Source organism: Vitis riparia, chromosome 19 (assembly GCF_004353265.1).
Source record: "Vitis riparia cultivar Riparia Gloire de Montpellier isolate 1030 chromosome 19, EGFV_Vit.rip_1.0, whole genome shotgun sequence".
NCBI classification, from domain to species: Eukaryota; Viridiplantae; Streptophyta; class Magnoliopsida; order Vitales; family Vitaceae; genus Vitis; species Vitis riparia.
Genome location: NC_048449.1, coordinates 2598317 through 2617806, shown reverse-complemented (window position 1 = coordinate 2617806; position 19490 = coordinate 2598317). Strand labels below are relative to the sequence as shown.

The window sequence follows — 19490 nt, the reverse complement described above, 5'->3', positions numbered from 1 at the left end:
TTGCATAGACATTTATGGCTTGCAAATTTATGAGTTGAGCTTTGGCATTGCTATCTATCTATCTATCTATCTATCTATATATATATATATATATATATATATATATATGATGGAATTTGCACTTTTTTTAAATTATTTTTTTTCCTTTTTCTCTTACTTCTAGAACTAGGATTCAAGGTGCAATCAAGGAAAGGACACTGAATGGTATAGTTTAGAATCCAGTTCGAGTGATAGGTAGATTGGAGACTTTTGCCATGAAATTCATTCTATTTATTAGACAGAGACTAATATTTCCTGTTATTTTCCTTCAAGCCAGACTTCATAAGGCTTTATTATCTGAATGCCTTTTTATTTTTATTTTTACCTTTGTTTGTATTCTTTTTTCATTGATATGCTCTTAGTTGGATTTTTTTTTAAAGAGGACATTGGCTAGTTAGCAATATTACTTCAGGTTTGGGTTGGCCAGCCCTCTGTTCTGGGTCATCTTAATGCTTGTTTTTTTCAATGCATGGATTTTTCCTGATGCTATGTGTTTATATAAGTTTATATCAGGGCTTTCAAGTCTTGCTATATGATAGAACATGTTAATAGGAAGTCAGTGGCAATCTTTAGTGTTTGTTTTTCGGCAACTTTTATCTTTACATATTACCACATGCCTATCAAAAAAAAAAAAAAAAAAAAATCTTTACGTATTATCAAACATGCATTCCATTTTTCTAATTTATTATCTATGCATATTGAATGCTGGAAGTCACAGTTTTTGTTATTCTTCTCTTCTTTTCATTCAAATATCATGTTACGGTTAATCTCCATTCATTATGATATTTGCAGGTTTATTTTGCTGGTTTGGGATGCTTGAAGAATGTTAGGGCCGCACTCTGCAGAGGAAGAGCATTGAAATGCAGTCGCTGTGGGAGGCCAGGTGCAACTATTGGATGTCGTGTTGATCGGTGCCCAAAAACTTACCACTTGGTTAGTTAGTTGATGATCATTCAACAAGAAGTCATCCCCTTTTTCCTTATTTCCTTTTGTTTTATAGAAGGCAGTCATCTTTATGTTAAATTTCAAATGGATTTTTCGGACACATATATTATTTTTAGCTTCATTGTTTTTTGGCTTATATAATTGTTTTTTGTTGCAGCCTTGTGCACGAGCTAATGGTTGCATTTTTGATCATCGCAAATTTCTTATAGCCTGCACAGATCATCGGCATCTCTTCCAACCTCATGGCAATCAATATTTGCAACAGATAAAGAAAATGAAAGCAAAGAAAATGAAATTGGAAATAAGGAAGGTGTCAAATGATGCTTGCCGGAAAGATCTTGAAGCAGAAGAAAAGTGGTTGGAACACTGTGGTGAGGATGAAGAGTTCTTGAAACGGGAGAGCAAGAGGCTCCATCGAGATATATTGAGAATTGCACCTGTGTATATTGGAGGCCCGGGCTCTGAAGGTGAGAAACTATTTCAGGGTTGGGAGTCTGTTGCTGGCTTCAAGATGTCATCCGGTGCTTGAAGGAGGTTGTCATCTTACCCTTACTGTATCCTGAGTTCTTTAATAATCTGGGGCTTACGCCTCCTAGAGGTGTTCTTTTGCATGGTTACCCTGGAACGGGCAAAACTCTGGTAGTGCGGGCATTAATTGGATCATGTGCTCGTGGTGATAAGAGGATAGCATACTTCGCACGGAAAGGTGCAGATTGTTTAGGAAAGTATGTTGGTGATGCTGAGCGCCAGCTGAGACTCTTGTTTCAGGTTGCTGAGAGATCTCAACCTTCTATCATATTCTTTGATGAGATAGATGGATTGGCACCTTGTCGTACAAGGCAGCAAGATCAGACACATAGTTCAGTTGTGTCCACTTTGCTTGCTCTATTGGATGGTTTAAAATCTCGAGGTTCAGTTGTAGTAATCGGTGCAACAAATCGTCCTGAGGCTATTGATCCAGCTTTAAGACGGCCTGGAAGATTTGATAGGGAGATCTATTTTCCTCTGCCATCAGTCAAGGATAGAATTTCTATTCTCTCACTGCACACACAAAGATGGCCGAAACCAGTTACCGGACCCTTGCTTAATTGGATTGCAAGAAAAACTGCAGGCTTTGCTGGGGCTGATCTGCAGGCTCTTTGTACTCAAGCAGCCATTATTGCTTTGAAGAGGAACTGCCCCTTTCAAGAACTTGTGTCTCATGCTGGAGAGAAAGCTCCTGATGGTAATCGCTATCCCCTTCCCTCCTTTGCAGTGGAGGAGAGGGATTGGTTGGAGGCTCTTTCATGTGCTCCACCCCCCTGCTCTCGTAGAGAAGCAGGTATGTCTGCAAATGAAGTAGTATCCTCTCCACTTCCCACCCATCTTATATCTTGTCTACTTCGACCACTATCCAGCCTGCTTGTTTCCCTGTATCTTGATGAATGCCTCTATTTACCTCCTCTTCTTTACAAAGCTGCAAAAATGATTAAAAATGTCATTGTTGGTGCTTTGAGGAAGAAGAAAATGCCTAATGATCATTGGTGGGCCCAAGTTAATGATTTGCTTCAAAAGGCAGATGTTATAAAGGAGATAGAAAGGAACCTGTCATGTCTTGGCATTTTAATTGGAGAGGCTGGTTTTCCATTTTCTGATGCTTTAAATGATGATACTGATGAAGACAGGGTGAGGTTTGACCCTTCGAGGGCATACCACAATGGAATTCACACTACTTTGTTGCAAAATATTTCGTATACATCAGGAAAGAAATCAGGATTTCGCATATTGGTTGCTGGGAGTCCCCGGTCAGGCCAGAGGCATCTTGCTTCTTGTATTCTCCACTGTTTTGTTGGGAATGTTGAAATTCAAAAGGTTGATTTGGCTACAATTTCACAGGAAGGACGCGGAGATGTACTAGAAGGGCTAACAAGAATATTGAGTATGTTCCCCTTTCTTTATCTTGTGTTTTATTGTGTAAATTTGCAGAGAATGTGTAGTTCAACCTTCAAACTCCATAAACTTATCATCTAGCAATGCCTCTAATTCCTAATATGCTTTTAATTTAGTACTCCTTTGTCGTCTTCTTTTCTATTCAAGCAGCATGGGCATTCATTTTCCTAGTTTAATTCCCAATTGCAGTCTGCAAACTTTAGTTGTGAGTTCTAGCCAAATGCAATCAGATTAATTGGTGTGACTTCTTCAACTTGTTAGGATAATGATTCTCTCTCTCTCATTGGTTCTTGAGTATCATGCATTTCCTAATAGAGGACAGCCTTAAGATGGTTGCCTATGAACAAACAAGGTGGGTTTGGGCTTCTTTCTTTTAGAATTTTAAGGAGAGGGACGGGGAACTAAGGTTATGGCAGCAGGGAAAAAATATATAGTTTACAACAAATAAAGAGAAGATAAAGAAGGGATAGAATATATGCCCCCCACAACAAACTAAACAGAAATTCAAATTAAAAGAAAATAAAAATCTTTGAGAATAAAACTTTTGAAGGAATGGATGTTCCTAAAAAAGTATAGCCTATAAAAGAACTATTCTTAAAAAAGTATAGAATTTTTGGAAATTAGACAGTTTATAGATAATAGAGGCTTTTTAAAAAATAAACAATTTTTAGAAAATAGAAACTTTTAGAAAAGGGAAAGTTTGTAACCCGCCAGGGTAGCTTGGTTGGTTACAACGAACATTGGGAAGTGTGGTCCCAGTAAGTGGCACATGGTCCTGGGTTCGAATCCTGCTACTGATGATACCCTGAATTTACCTGGTGTTGGTTGTTGTAAGGCGGTCAGCACCTCAAGATTTGGATCCCCATGGAGAGTCCTAAGGGCTTGGCCATGGAAGGTTCCTTGGTTATAAAAAAAAAGGGTAAGTTTGCACGTATGAGGGTTTATTAAAATAAGAAGTTTCAAAGAAAAGGGACTTTCTAAATTCTAAGAATGAGTCAAGTTACTACTTATAAATTCTAAGTACGAGTCAAGTTACTACCTACCACTGATCGACTCCAAGTAAACAAATTTGTAAAATTATTCAAAATAGCCAGACTTCATTTCGTTGATAAACCCTAAGGGGCTCTTCCTTGTCATTTTCTCTTTCTAGTTTCTATTGGACTGCTGATTGTGTTGGTCTTTTAGATTTTACTTTAGGAATCTTTACTTGTTCAGTTGTAGTTTTGGCTCTCTATGTGGTTGTTGCAAGGCGGTCAGCACCTCGAGATTTGGATCCCCATGGAGAGTCCTAAGGGCTTGGCATGGAAGGTTCCTCGGTTATAAAAAAAAAGGGTAAGTTTGCACGTATGAGGGTTTATTAAAATAAGAAGTTTCAAAGAAAAGGGACTTTCTAAATTCTAAGAATGAGTCAAGTTACTACTTATAAATTCTAAGTACGAGTCAAGTTACTACCTACCACTGATCGACTCCAAGTAAATAAATTTGTAAAATTATTCAAAATAGCCAGACTTCATTTCGTTGATAAACCCTAAGGGGCTCTTCCTTGTCATTTTCTCTTTCTAGTTTCTATTGGACTGCTGATTGTGTTGGTCTTTACACCAACTAGATTTTACTTTAGGAATCTTTACTTGTTCAGTTGTAGTTTTGGCTCTCTATGTCTCTCTCTTTCACATTGATTCTTGAGTAGAAGATGTTGTCTCTTCCCTAATTTTTGTTGAGCACCTAACTTACTTGGTGTCCTGGATTTTATTTCAGGAATCTTTCCTTATTAAGTTGTATCTTTGGTTGTTTGTAACAATCTTCAACATACATTTTATGTAAATTTTCTTTTATTTGGTTGCTTACAATGTGTTGTTTCTTGAAAAATTAATTTGTCAATTTGTTGGGTTTAGTTTCTTTCTTCCTTTAGATACTTGATTCTGGGTACCATTTTTTCCTAATGTTCCTTTCTCTCACATTTCTCCTATCTTGTTTTGTCTATAGTTCATCTGGTCTTGATGATGGTATACATGCCTTCATTTTCTCGTTGTCTCATTTCTAGTGTCAGTATTAATCAAATTACGTATGCATGCCTTCATTTTCTTGTTGTCTCATTTCTAGTATCGGTATTAATCAAGTTACATTGATAATGCTCATGTATTATACAATCTATGTGAAGCAACTGCATATTAATTATCACCTAATCTTAAAAGGTATTTTGTGGATGGCTTTAGCAAGGGGGCAAATGTAGGAGGAACCACTATGAAGTCCTAATAGAACTTTTGTAGCTCAAGAACTTCTCTGTGATTGTGGTTCTTAATTGATAATCTTTCATCCAGTAATATTGACTTGTACAGCTGAGACACAACCCCCAAAACATGCTTGAACAAGGAAATTCTTGTAGCAATGTTTGTATTGCAAGAATTAAGAATTGATTTTGAAAGAATACTGATAATTAACTATTCTTATGGCAGTGAAATGCACTAGTGTGGGTTCATGCATGCTATTCTTGCCTAGAATTGATTTGTGGGCTATAGAGACATCTGATCAAGATGATGAAGAGTGTTCCTCTTCAACAAACCATCAATCATCTGAGGAAGAATTCTGTATAACAAACAGTCAAGTTGTTGAAAAGGAAAATGTATCCGGTCCAAGGGCATGCAAATCTGCTGAGACAGGAGTGCCTGAAGATGTTTTGCAGAGAGCTTCACATGCATGGAGGTCGTTTATTGAGCAGGTGGATTCCATGTGTGTGTCCACGTCTTTGATGATTCTGGTAAGAATTGGATTTTGCCTCTCTTAGCTGGTAAAATTTGTACCCTAGTATGGGCCTATGGATCAAGCACTACTTTGGAAGAGAAATATATTACTTTTTATGTATAACAATGACAGACAAATGATATTAATATATGGTGCTTAAGATTTCTATCCTTTACTAACCTTGCTCTTCTATGTCATTTTTGTCATCCTGCTGGTGCCACACTGTTTTGGTCTGTCATATGAGCTAACCAATAATCACAATTTATAATATGTTGTTTGAGTCATTTATAGATTGTAGCATTTCCTTTTCTTTTGCCATCGGCTATCCATACTTTGCAAAAGTACCATGATTTTGAAAGTGATTTTAACATTCTTTGTATGCATTTTTGTTTACACCAACAGGCTACTTCAGATGTGCCATATGCAGCATTGCCTAAAAGAATAAGGGAGTTTTTCAAGACTGATATATTGAACTACAGTTGTTCAGCTTCTTCGGAACACACTGTACCCCAATTCTCTGTGCAGGTTGATGGGAACTTCAATCGTGATACGTTGATTGATTCATCAGCAACAGAATTGTCGAGGGATTTGGTTCAGCAGTTTGTTCAGTTGATTCATCATAGAACTCACATTCTTACAAGTGTTTTCGAGGAGTACAAAGCTTGTGATACAGGTCAAGGTAATAAAGATATGGTATATCATGGTGCAGATCATGTACTGGTCAATGAAGGTGAGGATAGAGCTCAGTGTCCTGAAGAATCTGTTGCAAAGGTCCCATCTCCACCAAACAGTAGAACTGTGAAAGGGAAATCAAACCTGTTATTAGCAATATCTACATTTGGCTATCAAATGCTTCGATATCCTCATTTTGCTGAACTTTGTTGGGTCACATCCAAACTCAAAGATGGTCCCTGTGCAGACATAAATGGACCATGGAAAGGCTGGCCATTCAATTCTTGTATTATTCGTCCTAGTAACTCATTAGAAAAGGTAGCTGTCGCTTGTAGCCCAGCAATACTAAAAGCAAAGAAAAATTTGGTCTAGTTAGGGGCCTAGTTGCCGTTGGTTTATCAGCATACAGAGGTGCATATGTATCACTTAGAGAAGTTTCCCTTGAGGTTCGAAAGGTTCTGGAGCTCCTGGTCGATCAAATTAATGCTAAAATTCAATCTGGAAAAGATAGATATGAATTTGGTCGTATTTTGTCACAAGTGGCTTGCTTGGAAGATATGGTCAATAGCTGGGTATACACACTACAGAGGTATTTCACTATTTTCATTAATATGCTTGTGGGTTCATCTTCAGTTACATGTTTTTGTCTAACAAATATTCCTTCTGTTTCAGTTTAGAGGTGGACGGTCAAATGACAGTGGTAAACCCTAAGCCTGGTACTGTAGGATCTTCAAGCTATGCATGTGGGATGATGTGGATAATCTAATCGAAAGCAAGGAATGTGGACCAAATGTTTCTAACAGAAGCTCACATGAAGGAGAAGTACCAGAAGAAAGGCCTGAAGGATTTACTTCTGAAAATACTGGATGTGTTAATTTGCACAAAGGAGATGTCAATTCTGGTGATCCTAATCTGAAGGAGGGAGTTCCAATCTCAGAAAAGTCTCCACTTCAAACAGCCTTCTTGACTGATTCTGCCCCTGTCGAACAATTTCAGAGTTCTTTGGCTGCCAACTTTTTGGATGGTAAAGTTCCAAACATGCATGATGGGACTTCTAAATCATTCAAGTCAGAAAATTCTGTGAAGTGTATGGTGAATAAGGGAGATTCTGGACTCTGGAGACAGTCTAATGGATTTGCATTCGTGGAACCCGTGGTCCATTCTGAAGATTCCCTATGTAGTGCAGGTGAATTGAGTGGCCTTAAGTCGTCTAGCTGTGGAAAGTTTTGCAACCAGTTCAATGGTTTATCCATGGCGGAGACTGATATTCCACCTCCAGATGGTAAGTCTATCCCTGATGAGCCTATTGTCAATGTCAACGTCTCTTCAATCAAAACTACAAATATTGCAGCTGATTCAGGGGTCATTTGTTTGTATCGTTGTTGTGCTGAATGCCTGTATACCCTCCATAGTTTGATGCAGAAAATTCTCATTCGTGAATGGGAAGTGAATGGGACCTATCGGACGGTAGAGGATGTTCATGATGTTGTTGCATCATTATCTGTTGATCTTCTTTCAGCAGTTAGAAAAAATTATGCTGCTGAAAGTTTCGGCAATTTATTTGACAAAAAGACGAGACAAGAAAATCATGGCAAATTGTCTGAATGTCAGGAAATGAGCATATGTCAGTGTAAAAATTCCGGAAATAGGTTAGTAATGCCAATTGAATGTAGTTGTCACTCATTAAACAAGAGTTTGTCTGCAAAAGCAAATCCTTCTCGCCAGCTTGATTTAAAATTCATCTACAGAGATGGTGTACTGGTCCCTATAGATCTTGACAAGGATGTTTCTTTTCACTGTAAATTCGAGACTTTGTGCCTTTGTTCTCTTATAGAGTGGATAGTAATGACCAAGCAACCTTTTGATTGATATGATGTTGTCACAGCTTGGGTTGGTCTTTGCCTTGGCAATATTTGGTTATCATTGCGGAATTTAGGTGTGGAACTTCCCTTGAGAGATGTAAAAAATCACAATTTTGTCGAGTTTCAGTTCAATCCAGTTCCTCCTCTTCTTACATGAGCAGCAATTTAAGGGCATTGCTTTATTTTTCCTTTTCTTGCTACACAGTCCTCCAAAGCTTTTGACTCTCTGGGTCGAAATCTGCACCTTGTAAGTACCATTTGGGGTTTTTCCTTTGGTTGATTTTATTGGAACTATATATAAATATTTACTGGCTTCATATGTTAAATGCCTTCGTTAAATGCTCCATTGTGTTTGTATGTCATAATTTTTGGTCATTGGTTCCCTTATGGAGTGCAAATGCTTCACTGCCTGTTTGTTTCCCAGGAATTGCATCTTTGAGTCAAATGGATCATAAGCTTAGCTTTTTCATAGTTTTTATTTTTCAGCTGGTAGTATTTTTCTTCATTTGAGATTTAAGTTCATGACAGTATATCATCTTAATGTACTTGAATTGGTTTTCCCTTTTTGCCTTTGCTTTCTTTCATATCTGTAAAATAATTTCATTTCAGGTGATCAATGTATCCATCTGTTTTCTTTTTCTTCTTCCAAGAACATGATTGAGGTTGAGGGAAAACTTTTGGTTCATTTATAATGTTGTGAAAAATGCGCTAAGAATTCGGCAGCACACGGTTGATTAGAATTCATTAGAATTTCTTGTATTTGAAGACTGACTTCAAGTCTTTCTCTGGTTCTCCTGATTTTAGTTTAGAAACTTTGGTCTTCCTCCACTTTTTCTAATAAATGGGCCTGCTGACTCTTCATTCAGCAGTTCTGTTATCATTAATGTTGGGGGTACAACAATGCCGCTCTTAAGATGATGTTGAATAATGGTTCTTATAATAGGCTCGTGGGGAGATGTTGAATGTTATAAAAGGTTTGACCTACCCTTACTAGACTCCAATTGGTTTTGAGATGAGATGGTCAAAACCTGATCCAACAAGTAAAAGTGCATTTAGGTTAACAAGTCTATACTATCTATGTTCTCCCTAGGAATAATACTATATCTCAATGTGCCCACCTTTCCAATGGTGTCAGTGAAGGCTCAGGCAAGACTGGACCTGTTAGGAACGCTGGCTTTGCATACTAACTTGCAGCATAGTCACAAAAGGGTCCCTTCAATTTCTTGACATATTCTTATAGAGACTGCATTGCAGTGTTTCATGGCAGTGATAATGCACTCGTGGAAGGTGAGGCGTTCCCCAAATGATGCTGATATGAAGTGCAATAACCGAGCTTCATGGGGGCTGAACGCCACCTTTGAGGAGGGGTAACCAGGGGTGGCTCAGCTGTGATTGGCCTGTCTCTGCTAACTGCAAGCTGGGACAAGGATGAGGGCAATGGCTGGTGCACAAACTGTATTGTAGCATAGGGACTTAATGCCTAGTTTGGATGTCAAATCAGGAATCCATTATGCAAAATCATAAAAAAAAATAAAAAATCAGGATTCAAGGCACGTAGGGCAGCTTCAACTTGGTCAGCAGTGTACTCCATGGTGATGGTGAGAAGGTGGTTCAAGAAAATGGGGATGTCAGCAGTGGTCGGCCCCTGGGGGAAGTCCTTCAACTTGGGGGACGGTTAGGGGATTGAAAGAGATGAAAGTAGGATGAGAATTCAAGGTTTGTAGTTGGGATTGAGCCTTTTTGGGCAGCATGAATGTGATTTTGTGGCTTCTCTCAGCAAGCTTGTTGGAGAGATGGAGGAATGGAGTTATATGGCCAAAGGCAAACCATGGGAACATGACTACATGAAATTTTGGGGTCTTGGCCATTGCCCTGTCTTTTCACTGTGACTTGGCTTGGGCTATGGCTGATGAATGAAGACGGTGCAATTTAGAGGTTTGGCATTCATGCGGTATAATAATTTGTGTGGATAGGCCTACTCACCAAGTCTCACTCTTTGCTTCTGAGGTCTATTGACCAATGACTGAAAATATACAAACAAATTCAACACATTTTTTGGGTATATATATATATATATATATATATATTACTCTCTTCCTTTACCTTGAACCTATTAGACTTTCCTCCAATTCCCAACTAAAGTTGTAAACCAAACATGGCCTTGGTAGCAAAAATAGTAATAATTTTCTATTTTGAATCATTTCACATGTTTTCAAACTTCTCCTTTTAAAAGATATTTATTAAATTTAAGATTATTTTTATTAGATTTCCTTTTTCTTTCCCTTTTTGTTAGTGACATGATTATCACAAGGTAGTTGATTCCACAGCCTCACCTCATGCCACTTACCACAAGAGGGTGGTAGGCCTTCTTTCATCATTGTATATTGCAATTTTATTTTATAATATAAAATATTTATAAATATTTTTTTTATAATTTTATTTTATTGAATTTCAAGGAAAAATATCGGCAGAAGTTTTATAGTCCTCACCTTTAGTTTGTAGGTGATATTGGGAAGGTATTTTATAGTGTATTTGATAGTGATTTTAAGAAGTGTTTTTAGTTTTTATAACACTTGAAAATTTTTATCTTTTAAGTATTAAAAAAGTTAGAAACATTTCTTAAAGTTACTACTAAACATATTCTAAGAGTCCGTTTAGTAGTGATTCTAAAAAGTACTTTTAATATTTCTAATACTTAAAATTTTTTATCATTCAAGTGTTAAAAATATTAAAAATACTTTCTAAAATTATTCCCAAACATACTCTTATTCGAAAAACTACTCTCTATATTTCTTAGAAAGATGCTTTTCTACAACATTTTTTTCCCTTTTTTTATAAAAAAATTGGAAAATCATCTTTACACTTTCTTCACACTTCATGACTTTAAACTAAAGTCTCAATTAGGAATTGAGCCTTTAATTTTTTTTGTTTTACTTTAAAATTTAATTTAAAATATTAAATTACAAATTATTATCGAAATTAAAAATACATACTTTAATAATAAAAATTAATATATTTAAGCTTAAAAATGTAATATTACTTCAATAAAGATAAATTAATAAATATAATATAAATAAATATTTTATTTATCAATAAATTAATAATCTTAAAATAATAAAGTTATATGAAATTATATAATTTATTAATTTAAAATATTTAATTTATTGTATTTTTAAGATATAAAATTATATAATTTATTAATTTAAGTTATATGATATGTAATACTTGCTATAATTACGGAGGAGAGATTTTTTTTTTCACTATATAAATGTTTAATGGGTAATTTTGTGTGACTTTGATAAAACTACTAAAAATTATATTTTGTAGTAGATTTTTTCTAATTAATTTCATTAACTAATTTCAAAATGTATATTCAAGGTATATATATTGTGTACAAATAGTTGCCTTTATTTTTTTATTTTATTTTATGTTAAATTATAAATATATGCTTTAAAATAATAAAAAATCTATACACGGAAACTTAAGAATATACTATTATTTCAATAAAAATAAATTTATCAAAATATAAATTAATTAATATCTTAAAAATACAAAAAATTAAATATCTTAAATTAATAAATTATATAATTTTATATCTTATTTATATGTCATATACATTATTATTTTAAGATTATTAATTTATTGATAAATAAATATACATTTATTATTATATTTATTGAAGTAATATTAGATCTTTAATTTTAAATATATAAATTATTATTATTAAAGTATATATTTTTAATTTCAATAATAATTTGAAATTTAATATTTTTAATTAAATTTTAAAGTTAAAAAAAAAATAACTGAAGACTCAATTGCTAATTAAGGGTTTAGTTAAAAAAATGAAGTCTCAATTAATAATCGAAAGACTTCAACTTAAATTTTGAAAAGAAAATAAAAATTATAATGTCATTTCGATGTGGTAAGAAGAGACTAATTTGAATATAAGTTTTGAAAGGGAGTTAAAACTTATATTTCTTGACATGAATGAGTTATTTTAGCACAATACTCATTAGGTGGTATCAGGTGTGCATTTTTAAATCTCTCTCCTCTTTCGTTCATTGACCAGATAAACAGCATTACAGAAAATGATAGATGCTAAAACATTTCCATCTCCAGGGGAAATCATTTATGATCCAAAAGTCCTTGCAATTGCCCAACAAAATTGTCAACATAATTGCTCAAAAAGCTTTGGCTCGTCAAGGCCTCCTTCCACTTAGCATGGTTCTTCTTCACCAGACCACCCACCTCACTGTTTTCATCCATCACCGTTTTAATGGCATAGCACAAGCTTTCCTTTGAAAACAACCCATTTTCTTCCCTCTCAACCTTCACTGCAACTTTAAGCTCTTCAGCCAATAGCCTGCTGTTCAATATTTGGTCAGGGAGTTCCGGTACCAGCACTATTTGAGGGTCGCTGGTCAAGGACTCCCACATTGATCCATAGCCACAGTGGCTCACAAAACACCCCACTGATGGGTGGCTCAGTACTGACGGCTGCTGCACCCACCACCCTCCATGAACCAATCCCCTCCCTCCAACCCTCTCTTGGAACCCCTCCGGTAAGGCCTCTTCAATGGTGGCAGCTCCTGTCGGTGGTTTTACAGCTGCGAAGAATGGCAGGCCTGTTAGCTCTAACCCCAGGAGTAGTTCTTGGAACTGGTCCTTTTCATGGACATTTTGGCTTCCAAATGCACAGAATATAACTGAACCAGGCTTGAACCCACCCAGCCACTGCGCCCACCGATCCTCCAATGGCTCCAATGAAGGTTTGGGTAGTACGGGGCCAGTTAGGAACACTGGTTTTCCATACTGGCTTCCAATGTAGTCACAAAAGGGTCCTTCGGTTTCTTGACATGTTCTTATAGAGATTGCATCACCGCGTGCCCGGGCAGTGGTGACGCGCTGCTGGAAGGTGATGCCTTCTCCATATGGTGCAAACATGAAGTCCATCAACCGAGCCTCATGTGGGCGGAGCACCACCGTTGAGGAGGGGTAGCCAGGGGGCGGCACATCTGTCAATTGCCCGCAGTCTTTGCTACCTTGTTGAGCCGGGATAGGCATGTGGGCAATGGCTGCTGCACAAACTGCACTGTAGTATATGGACTTAATCCCTAGTTGGGATGCCAAAGCAGGTGCCCAATAGGCAAAATCGTAGAACAAAAGATGAGGATTCAAAGTACGTAGAGCTGCTTCAACTTGGTCCCTGGTGCGGTCCAGGGCAGTGGCGAGAAGGCAAGTCAAGGAAACGGGGATATCAGAGGCAGTTTCAGTCCCCGGAGGAAGGCCATCGACATGAGGGACGATGAGGGGATGGAAAGTGATGAGAGCCGGATGAAAATTCAAGTGTTGTAGCTTAGATTGAGCCTTTCTGGGCAAAATGAAGGTGATCTTGTGGCCTCTTCCAGCAAGCTCGTTGGAGAGATTGAGGTAAGGAATCATATGGCCGAAAGCAAACCATGGGAACATGGCTATATGCAATTTCGGGCTCTTGGCCATGGCCATTTTCCTTTTTCTTGATTGGTTTGTGGTTGAAGACTTTGGTTGCAATTTATAGGAAGGTGGTCATTTCCCCTTCCTGAGAAGGGTTAGAGAACATCCATTATTGAGTTCATCCCCTAGTTGTTGTCCTCACATGTCAAAAAATAACTTGTCCTGTGCTACAATTAAAATATACTTTTCAGTAGTGTACCATCATTTTCTGCCAGCTCATATAAAAATGAGATGAATAAAAAATTAAAAATACCCATGATACTCAAAAAGCTATGAGGACGGCCACGATTGCATGAAACTCATCCAACGGATGTGGATGAATTTCGGATGGTACTGAGGGTGGTATTGTAGAACTCACCTTGTTAAGATTTATAAAATAAATAAATATTAATATAAAAAGTGTTATATAATAAATCTCTAAATAATAAATTATAATTTTTAAATTTAATACCTATGTATTATTATAATTAATATTTAAAAACATCAATTATATTATTTATGGAATAATATTTTTATTTTTGTCCACTATATGTTTATGTTTTTATTTAATTTATTATTAATTATCATTTTAAGTTTAATGTGTCCAAATATGATTAAAATCAATAAATATGGAGAGGTTAGAAAGTGAAAAAAATTGAAATTAAAGAGGCTTCATGAGGGAAAATAAATGAACGTATTGAAAAGAATGTTAAAAGAAAAAGAGAAAAATAACAATAATAAATACGATAAAAAAAAAGAGACAAATAATAATAGCAAATATGATCGGCAATAATGTGATAGAAATGAACATAACTCCAACATTGTCCCTACATATTTAAACCCCAACCTAAATGGTACGAGATGGTCCAATATTTTCAATAATGGAAGTGCAGCTACCAGTCTACCACTAGATGAATTCACAAATGAGAACTACCATTCTTCTATTTTTTAGCAATGTAGGGTGCAAAATTAATTATCTGTTATGCAAATTAAATGTAAAAATAACAAGAAGCTATTCTCAATTAATTATCTTACCTGCTAAGAGAAGAGCTAATTAGAAGGAAGATCCTTGTTTCCCGTGAACCAAACAATACAATTCTCTGAAAATTTTTATCATCACTCCAGTTTTCTTTCAACCCCATGATTGTATATGCATATATGAACATTCAAACACACCCTGGATGAAATTTTGGTCTCTTAGCCGTGGCCATTTTCCTTTTTCTGGGTTGGTTTTTGGTTGCAATTTATAGGGAGGTGTTCATTTGCCCTTCCATCTGATCAGAAGGGTAGAGATAAGCAGATAACATCCATTAATGGGGAGGACATGAAGCACATGGGGTTTTGGGGAGTATAAGCCATTTCAGTGACTTCACCGATAAGTCATAAGCAGTTTTTGGGAGTTTTAAAAGAGTTGTTTCGAATATTATAATGATACGGATGTATGATATTATAATACAAACAAAATAAATTAAACAATGACCGGCCTAATGCATTAACATATAAAATATATATGTTATCAAATATTGAATAATTATAAATAAATTAAAAATGAAAGTTTTAAAATATCTAATTGATTTGATTTTTATTTTATTTATTTGGAGTTAAGAAAATAAGTGTGAGGGGATAAAGTCGATATTCAAAATTCTCAAATCAAGTCAACTTTAATAGTATAAGGAAGAGATAAGGAGATGCTGGTACGTCCATTCAATCACAACTTTCATTCATTAATGAGATAAACATGACCACTCCGGAAAATGATGCTAAAACATTTTTCAGCTAAACTTATAATTCAACACTGCAATTTCCATCTCCAGGAAAATCAATTTTGATCAAAAAGTCCTTGCAATTGCCCAACAAAATTGTCAACATAATTGCTCATAAAGCTTGGGCTCGTCAAGGCCTCCTTCCACTTAGCATGGTTCTTCTTCACCAGACCACCCACCTCACTGTTTTCATCCATCACCGTTTTAATGGCATAGCACAAGCTTTCCTTTGAAAACAACCCATTTTCTTCCCTCTCAACCTCCACTGCAACTTTAAGCTCTTCAGCCAATAGCCTGCTGTTCAATATTTGGTCAGTGAGTTCCGGTACCAGCACTATTTGAGGGTCGCTGGTCAAGGACTCCCACATTGATCCAAAGCCACAGTGGCTCACAAAACACCCCACTGATGGGTGGCTCAGTACTGACGGCTGCTGCACCCACCCTCCATGAACCACTCCTCTCCCTCCAACCCTCTCTTGGAAGCCCTCCGGTAAGGCCTCTTCAATGGTGGCAGCTCCTGTCGGTGGTTTTAGAGCTACTAGGAATGGCAGACCGGTTAGCTCAAACCCCAGGAGTAGTTCTTGGAACTGGTCCTTTTCCGGGATATGTTGGCTTCCAAATGCACAAAATATTACTGAACCAGGCTTGAACCCACCCAGCCACTGCGCCCACCGATCCTCCAATGGCTGCACTGAAGGTTTGGGTAGTACGGGGCCAGTTAGGAACACTGGTTTTCCATACTGGCTTCCAATGTAGTCACAAATGGGTCCTTCGGTTTCTTGACATGTTCTTATAGAGATTGCATCACAGCTTACCCAGGCAGTGGTGAGACGCTGCTGCAAGGTGATGCCTTCCCCATTTGGTGCAAACATGAAGTCCATCAACCGAGCTTCATGTGGGCGGAGCACCACCGTTGAGGACGGGTAACCAGGGGGTGGGAGATCTGTCAATGTCCTGCAGTCTTTGCCACCTTGTCGATCTGGGACAGGTATGTAGGCAACGGCGGCTGCACAAACTGCACTGTAGTATATGGACTTAATCCCTAGTTGGGATGCCAAAGCAGGTGCCCAATGGGCAACATCGTAGAACAAAAGATCAGGATTCAAAGTACGTAGGGCTGCTTCAACTTGGTCTCTGGTGCGGTCCAGTGCAGTCCCGAGAAGGTAAGACAAAGAAAAGGGGATGTCAGAGGCAGTTTCAGTCCCGGGAGGGAGGCCATCGACGTGAGGGACGATGAGGGGATGGAAAGTGATGAGATCGGGATGAAAATTCAAATGTTGTAGTTTAGATTGAGCCTTTCTGGGCAAAATGAAGATGATCTTGTGGCCTCTTTCAGCAAGCTCGTTGGAGAGATGGAGGTAAGGAATCATATGGCCGAAAGCAAACCATGGGAACATGGCTATATGGAATTTTGGGCTCTTGGCCATGACCCCCTTTTTTAATACAAACTGAAATTGGATGGAGGCATGGGTTTAGGAGTACTGGGAGTTTGGTTTCAATTTATAGAAACATCCCCCGGGGAAGGGTTGAAGAGTTGAAGAGTTGAAGAGAGAGAGGTCGTTTCTACTTTTTAGTAATAATTGATAATTCATTTATTTGTACTTTGATGTCATAAAAACTTATTATGTGTTTGTTTATATTCTTACATCACATTTTGATATCTAAAAGAAAACATATTGGATTAGACTTTAGAGTAAAGAAATGATACTTCAAAATCTATAATTGGCACCGCTTAATTAAATAGTGTCTTCTCGATACGCACCAAAAAACACGCAATTTTGTACTGTATTTTGGACCCACCTAAATAATCCACTTTTAGCCGTCTTCATGCAAATACAAAACAAGGAGATTTAGATGCATTATTTATTCATTTCATGGTTCCTTTCTGTCACATCACATGAGATGACAAATTATTAGATATTTCCAATAATGGAAGGGCCACTAGCTGGTGATGATGACTGTCTTGTGACTTGTGAGCCACAATTTTTTGAACTCACAAATGTCAACTACCATTCTTCAATTTTTGTGGTACCATAGGCCTTATCCACTTATCTCTATCGGTCGGCTTTTTTTAAAAAAAAAAACTTGTACGGCTATTTTAAAAAATGATTAAAAAATTATTGATAAATCTTTGTAATTTTGGTCACTTTAAAAAGTATTTGTTTAAGGGACATCTTTCATATTTTTCATATCAATGATATATGTTTAAAAAAAAAATTTGAATTTACATTAAAGTTGTTTCTTCAATAGACACCTTTCATAATTTCATAAAATTGAATTTATAATAAAAATGTCTTTTCAAAAGACGCTTTTCTATAATTTTTTTATTAGTCATATACGTTAAAAAAAATTGAATTTATATTAAAAAAATATTTTTTTCTATAATACCATAAAATCATATTTATGCTAAAGATGTCTCTTGAAAAGACATCTTTCATATTTTCATATCAGTCACACAGTAAAAAAAAAATTTGAATTTATATTGAATGCATCTCTATAATTCCATAAAATCGAATTTATACTAAATATGTCTTTTGAAGATACACTTTATACAATTTTTATATTAGTTACCTATCGAAAAAATTAAATTTATATTAAAAGTGTCTTGATGATTATAACTGTGCAGTAACTATTTGCATATCTCTTCTCTTATATCAATTTTTAACATAGTGGATTTCTATCTCCTCGTAGTTTTTCCCTTTTAAAGTTTTCCATGTAAATTAATATCTTCTTATCATATTTTATTTTTTATTATTTATTTTTGTTATTTCATAATAATATATATAACCATTTATATGCGTTTTAAAGTCTGAAAGAACTCTACTTTCCAACTAAAAAGATATATAGTAAGATTGGTGATGAATTTTTAATAAATTATTTTTCATTGTATAAATAAATGATATGTGCAAGTTGATGAAAGTGATTTAAGGAAAATAAGTCGGTGAGGAAAAGATTTTTGTCAAGACCTACGGTATTTCAAATCTTTTCATTGATCACTATATAGGTAATATAATATAATATAAACTATCTAATCACTTCTCTGAAGACCATCTATTTGACATATATTTGGTAAATAAATATATATAACAAAAGTAACCAAGCTCAAAGATTTGAAAAAGGTACAATAAATTTTTTTTTAAAATAAAATAATCAATAAAATTAATTTAATTCCTCCAAATCGATCAAATAGATTTGATTTTCAACGAAGATAGGTGGATTAGGTTTCAAAAATCTTGGAACAGATTCGCTTTTGATCTCTCTCATCAATAAAAGCTAGATTAAACCAATATTTTCAAATAAATGTAATTTTAATTAATTTTAAAAATAAAATAAACTTAACGTTCTATGATTATTTAAATTAAATTAAATCAATCTTAAATAAAATTGGTTTGATTTGATTTAATTTTTCTTGTCATTAGAAGGTCGATTTGGGTTTTTATTTAAGTATGAATTAAATATGTCAAATTGAATAATTTTTTTTCAAAAAATTAATTGATTCACACCTTTTTACACTAATAAATTTGATAATATGTAGTTTTATTTTATTTAATATAAATATCAATTGATTAGAATAGTGAATTCTTTCAGCGAGCTCGTTGGAGAGATGGAGGTAGGGAATCATATGACCAAAAGCAAACTATGGGTACATGGCTATATGCAATTTTGGGCTCCTGGCCATCGCCATTTTCCCTTTTTCTTGGTTGGTTTATCACCATGGAATCATGGATTTTGGTTACAATTTATAGGGAGGCGCATCCCATTTCCAATGGGTTTGGGTGGAGAAAAATATGACCGAGAAACAAAAAATAATTATTAGGGTATTAAAATGTGAAAAATATGATGTAAATATTAAGAACGTAATTGACATATATGAAATATATAGACATGTTTTTTATTTTTTTAAATTGAAACTACTCTAATTTAATTAAGTTAAAACTTGAGACATGAATAGATGAGAGCACAATCATATGAGGTGATGGTATAATAAAACAAAATTAAGATATTAAAACATAAAATTAAAGTACAAAAACAAAGGAATAACGTGTGTAACAGTAAGAATAAGAAGGTG

At 35.5% G+C, this 19490-nt stretch overlaps 3 protein-coding genes across 3 annotated transcripts; 1 reads left to right on the top strand and 2 right to left on the bottom strand.

Annotated features, from left to right (window-relative positions):
- Positions 1-822: 822 nt before the first annotated feature.
- On the top strand, positions 823-8525 carry LOC117909063 (the record flags this gene model as incomplete). Its single annotated transcript, XM_034822965.1, is given in 8 exon segments — positions 823-972; positions 1142-1487; positions 1490-2902; positions 5367-5668; positions 6055-6658; positions 6661-6913; positions 6997-7067; positions 7070-8525. Coding segments are annotated over 8 exon segments (4263 nt in total), but the record flags the coding sequence as incomplete, so codon positions are not given.
- A 3608-nt stretch (positions 8526-12133) lies between these two features.
- Positions 12134-13717, bottom strand: LOC117909677 (UDP-glycosyltransferase 79B9-like). The gene has a single exon (XM_034823776.1). The coding sequence runs from the start codon at positions 13689-13691 to the stop codon at positions 12312-12314; it is 1380 nt and encodes a 459-aa protein (XP_034679667.1). The 5' UTR covers positions 13692-13717; the 3' UTR covers positions 12134-12311.
- A 1644-nt stretch (positions 13718-15361) lies between these two features.
- On the bottom strand, positions 15362-16874 carry LOC117909679 (UDP-glycosyltransferase 79B9-like). The gene is made up of 2 exons (XM_034823777.1): positions 15417-16874; positions 15362-15385 (listed from the first exon to the last, which is right to left on the bottom strand). Exon 1 carries the CDS (start codon positions 16846-16848, stop codon positions 15478-15480), a length of 1371 nt encoding a protein of 456 aa, XP_034679668.1. The 5' UTR covers positions 16849-16874; the 3' UTR covers positions 15362-15385; positions 15417-15477.
- Positions 16875-19490: the final 2616 nt, after the last annotated feature.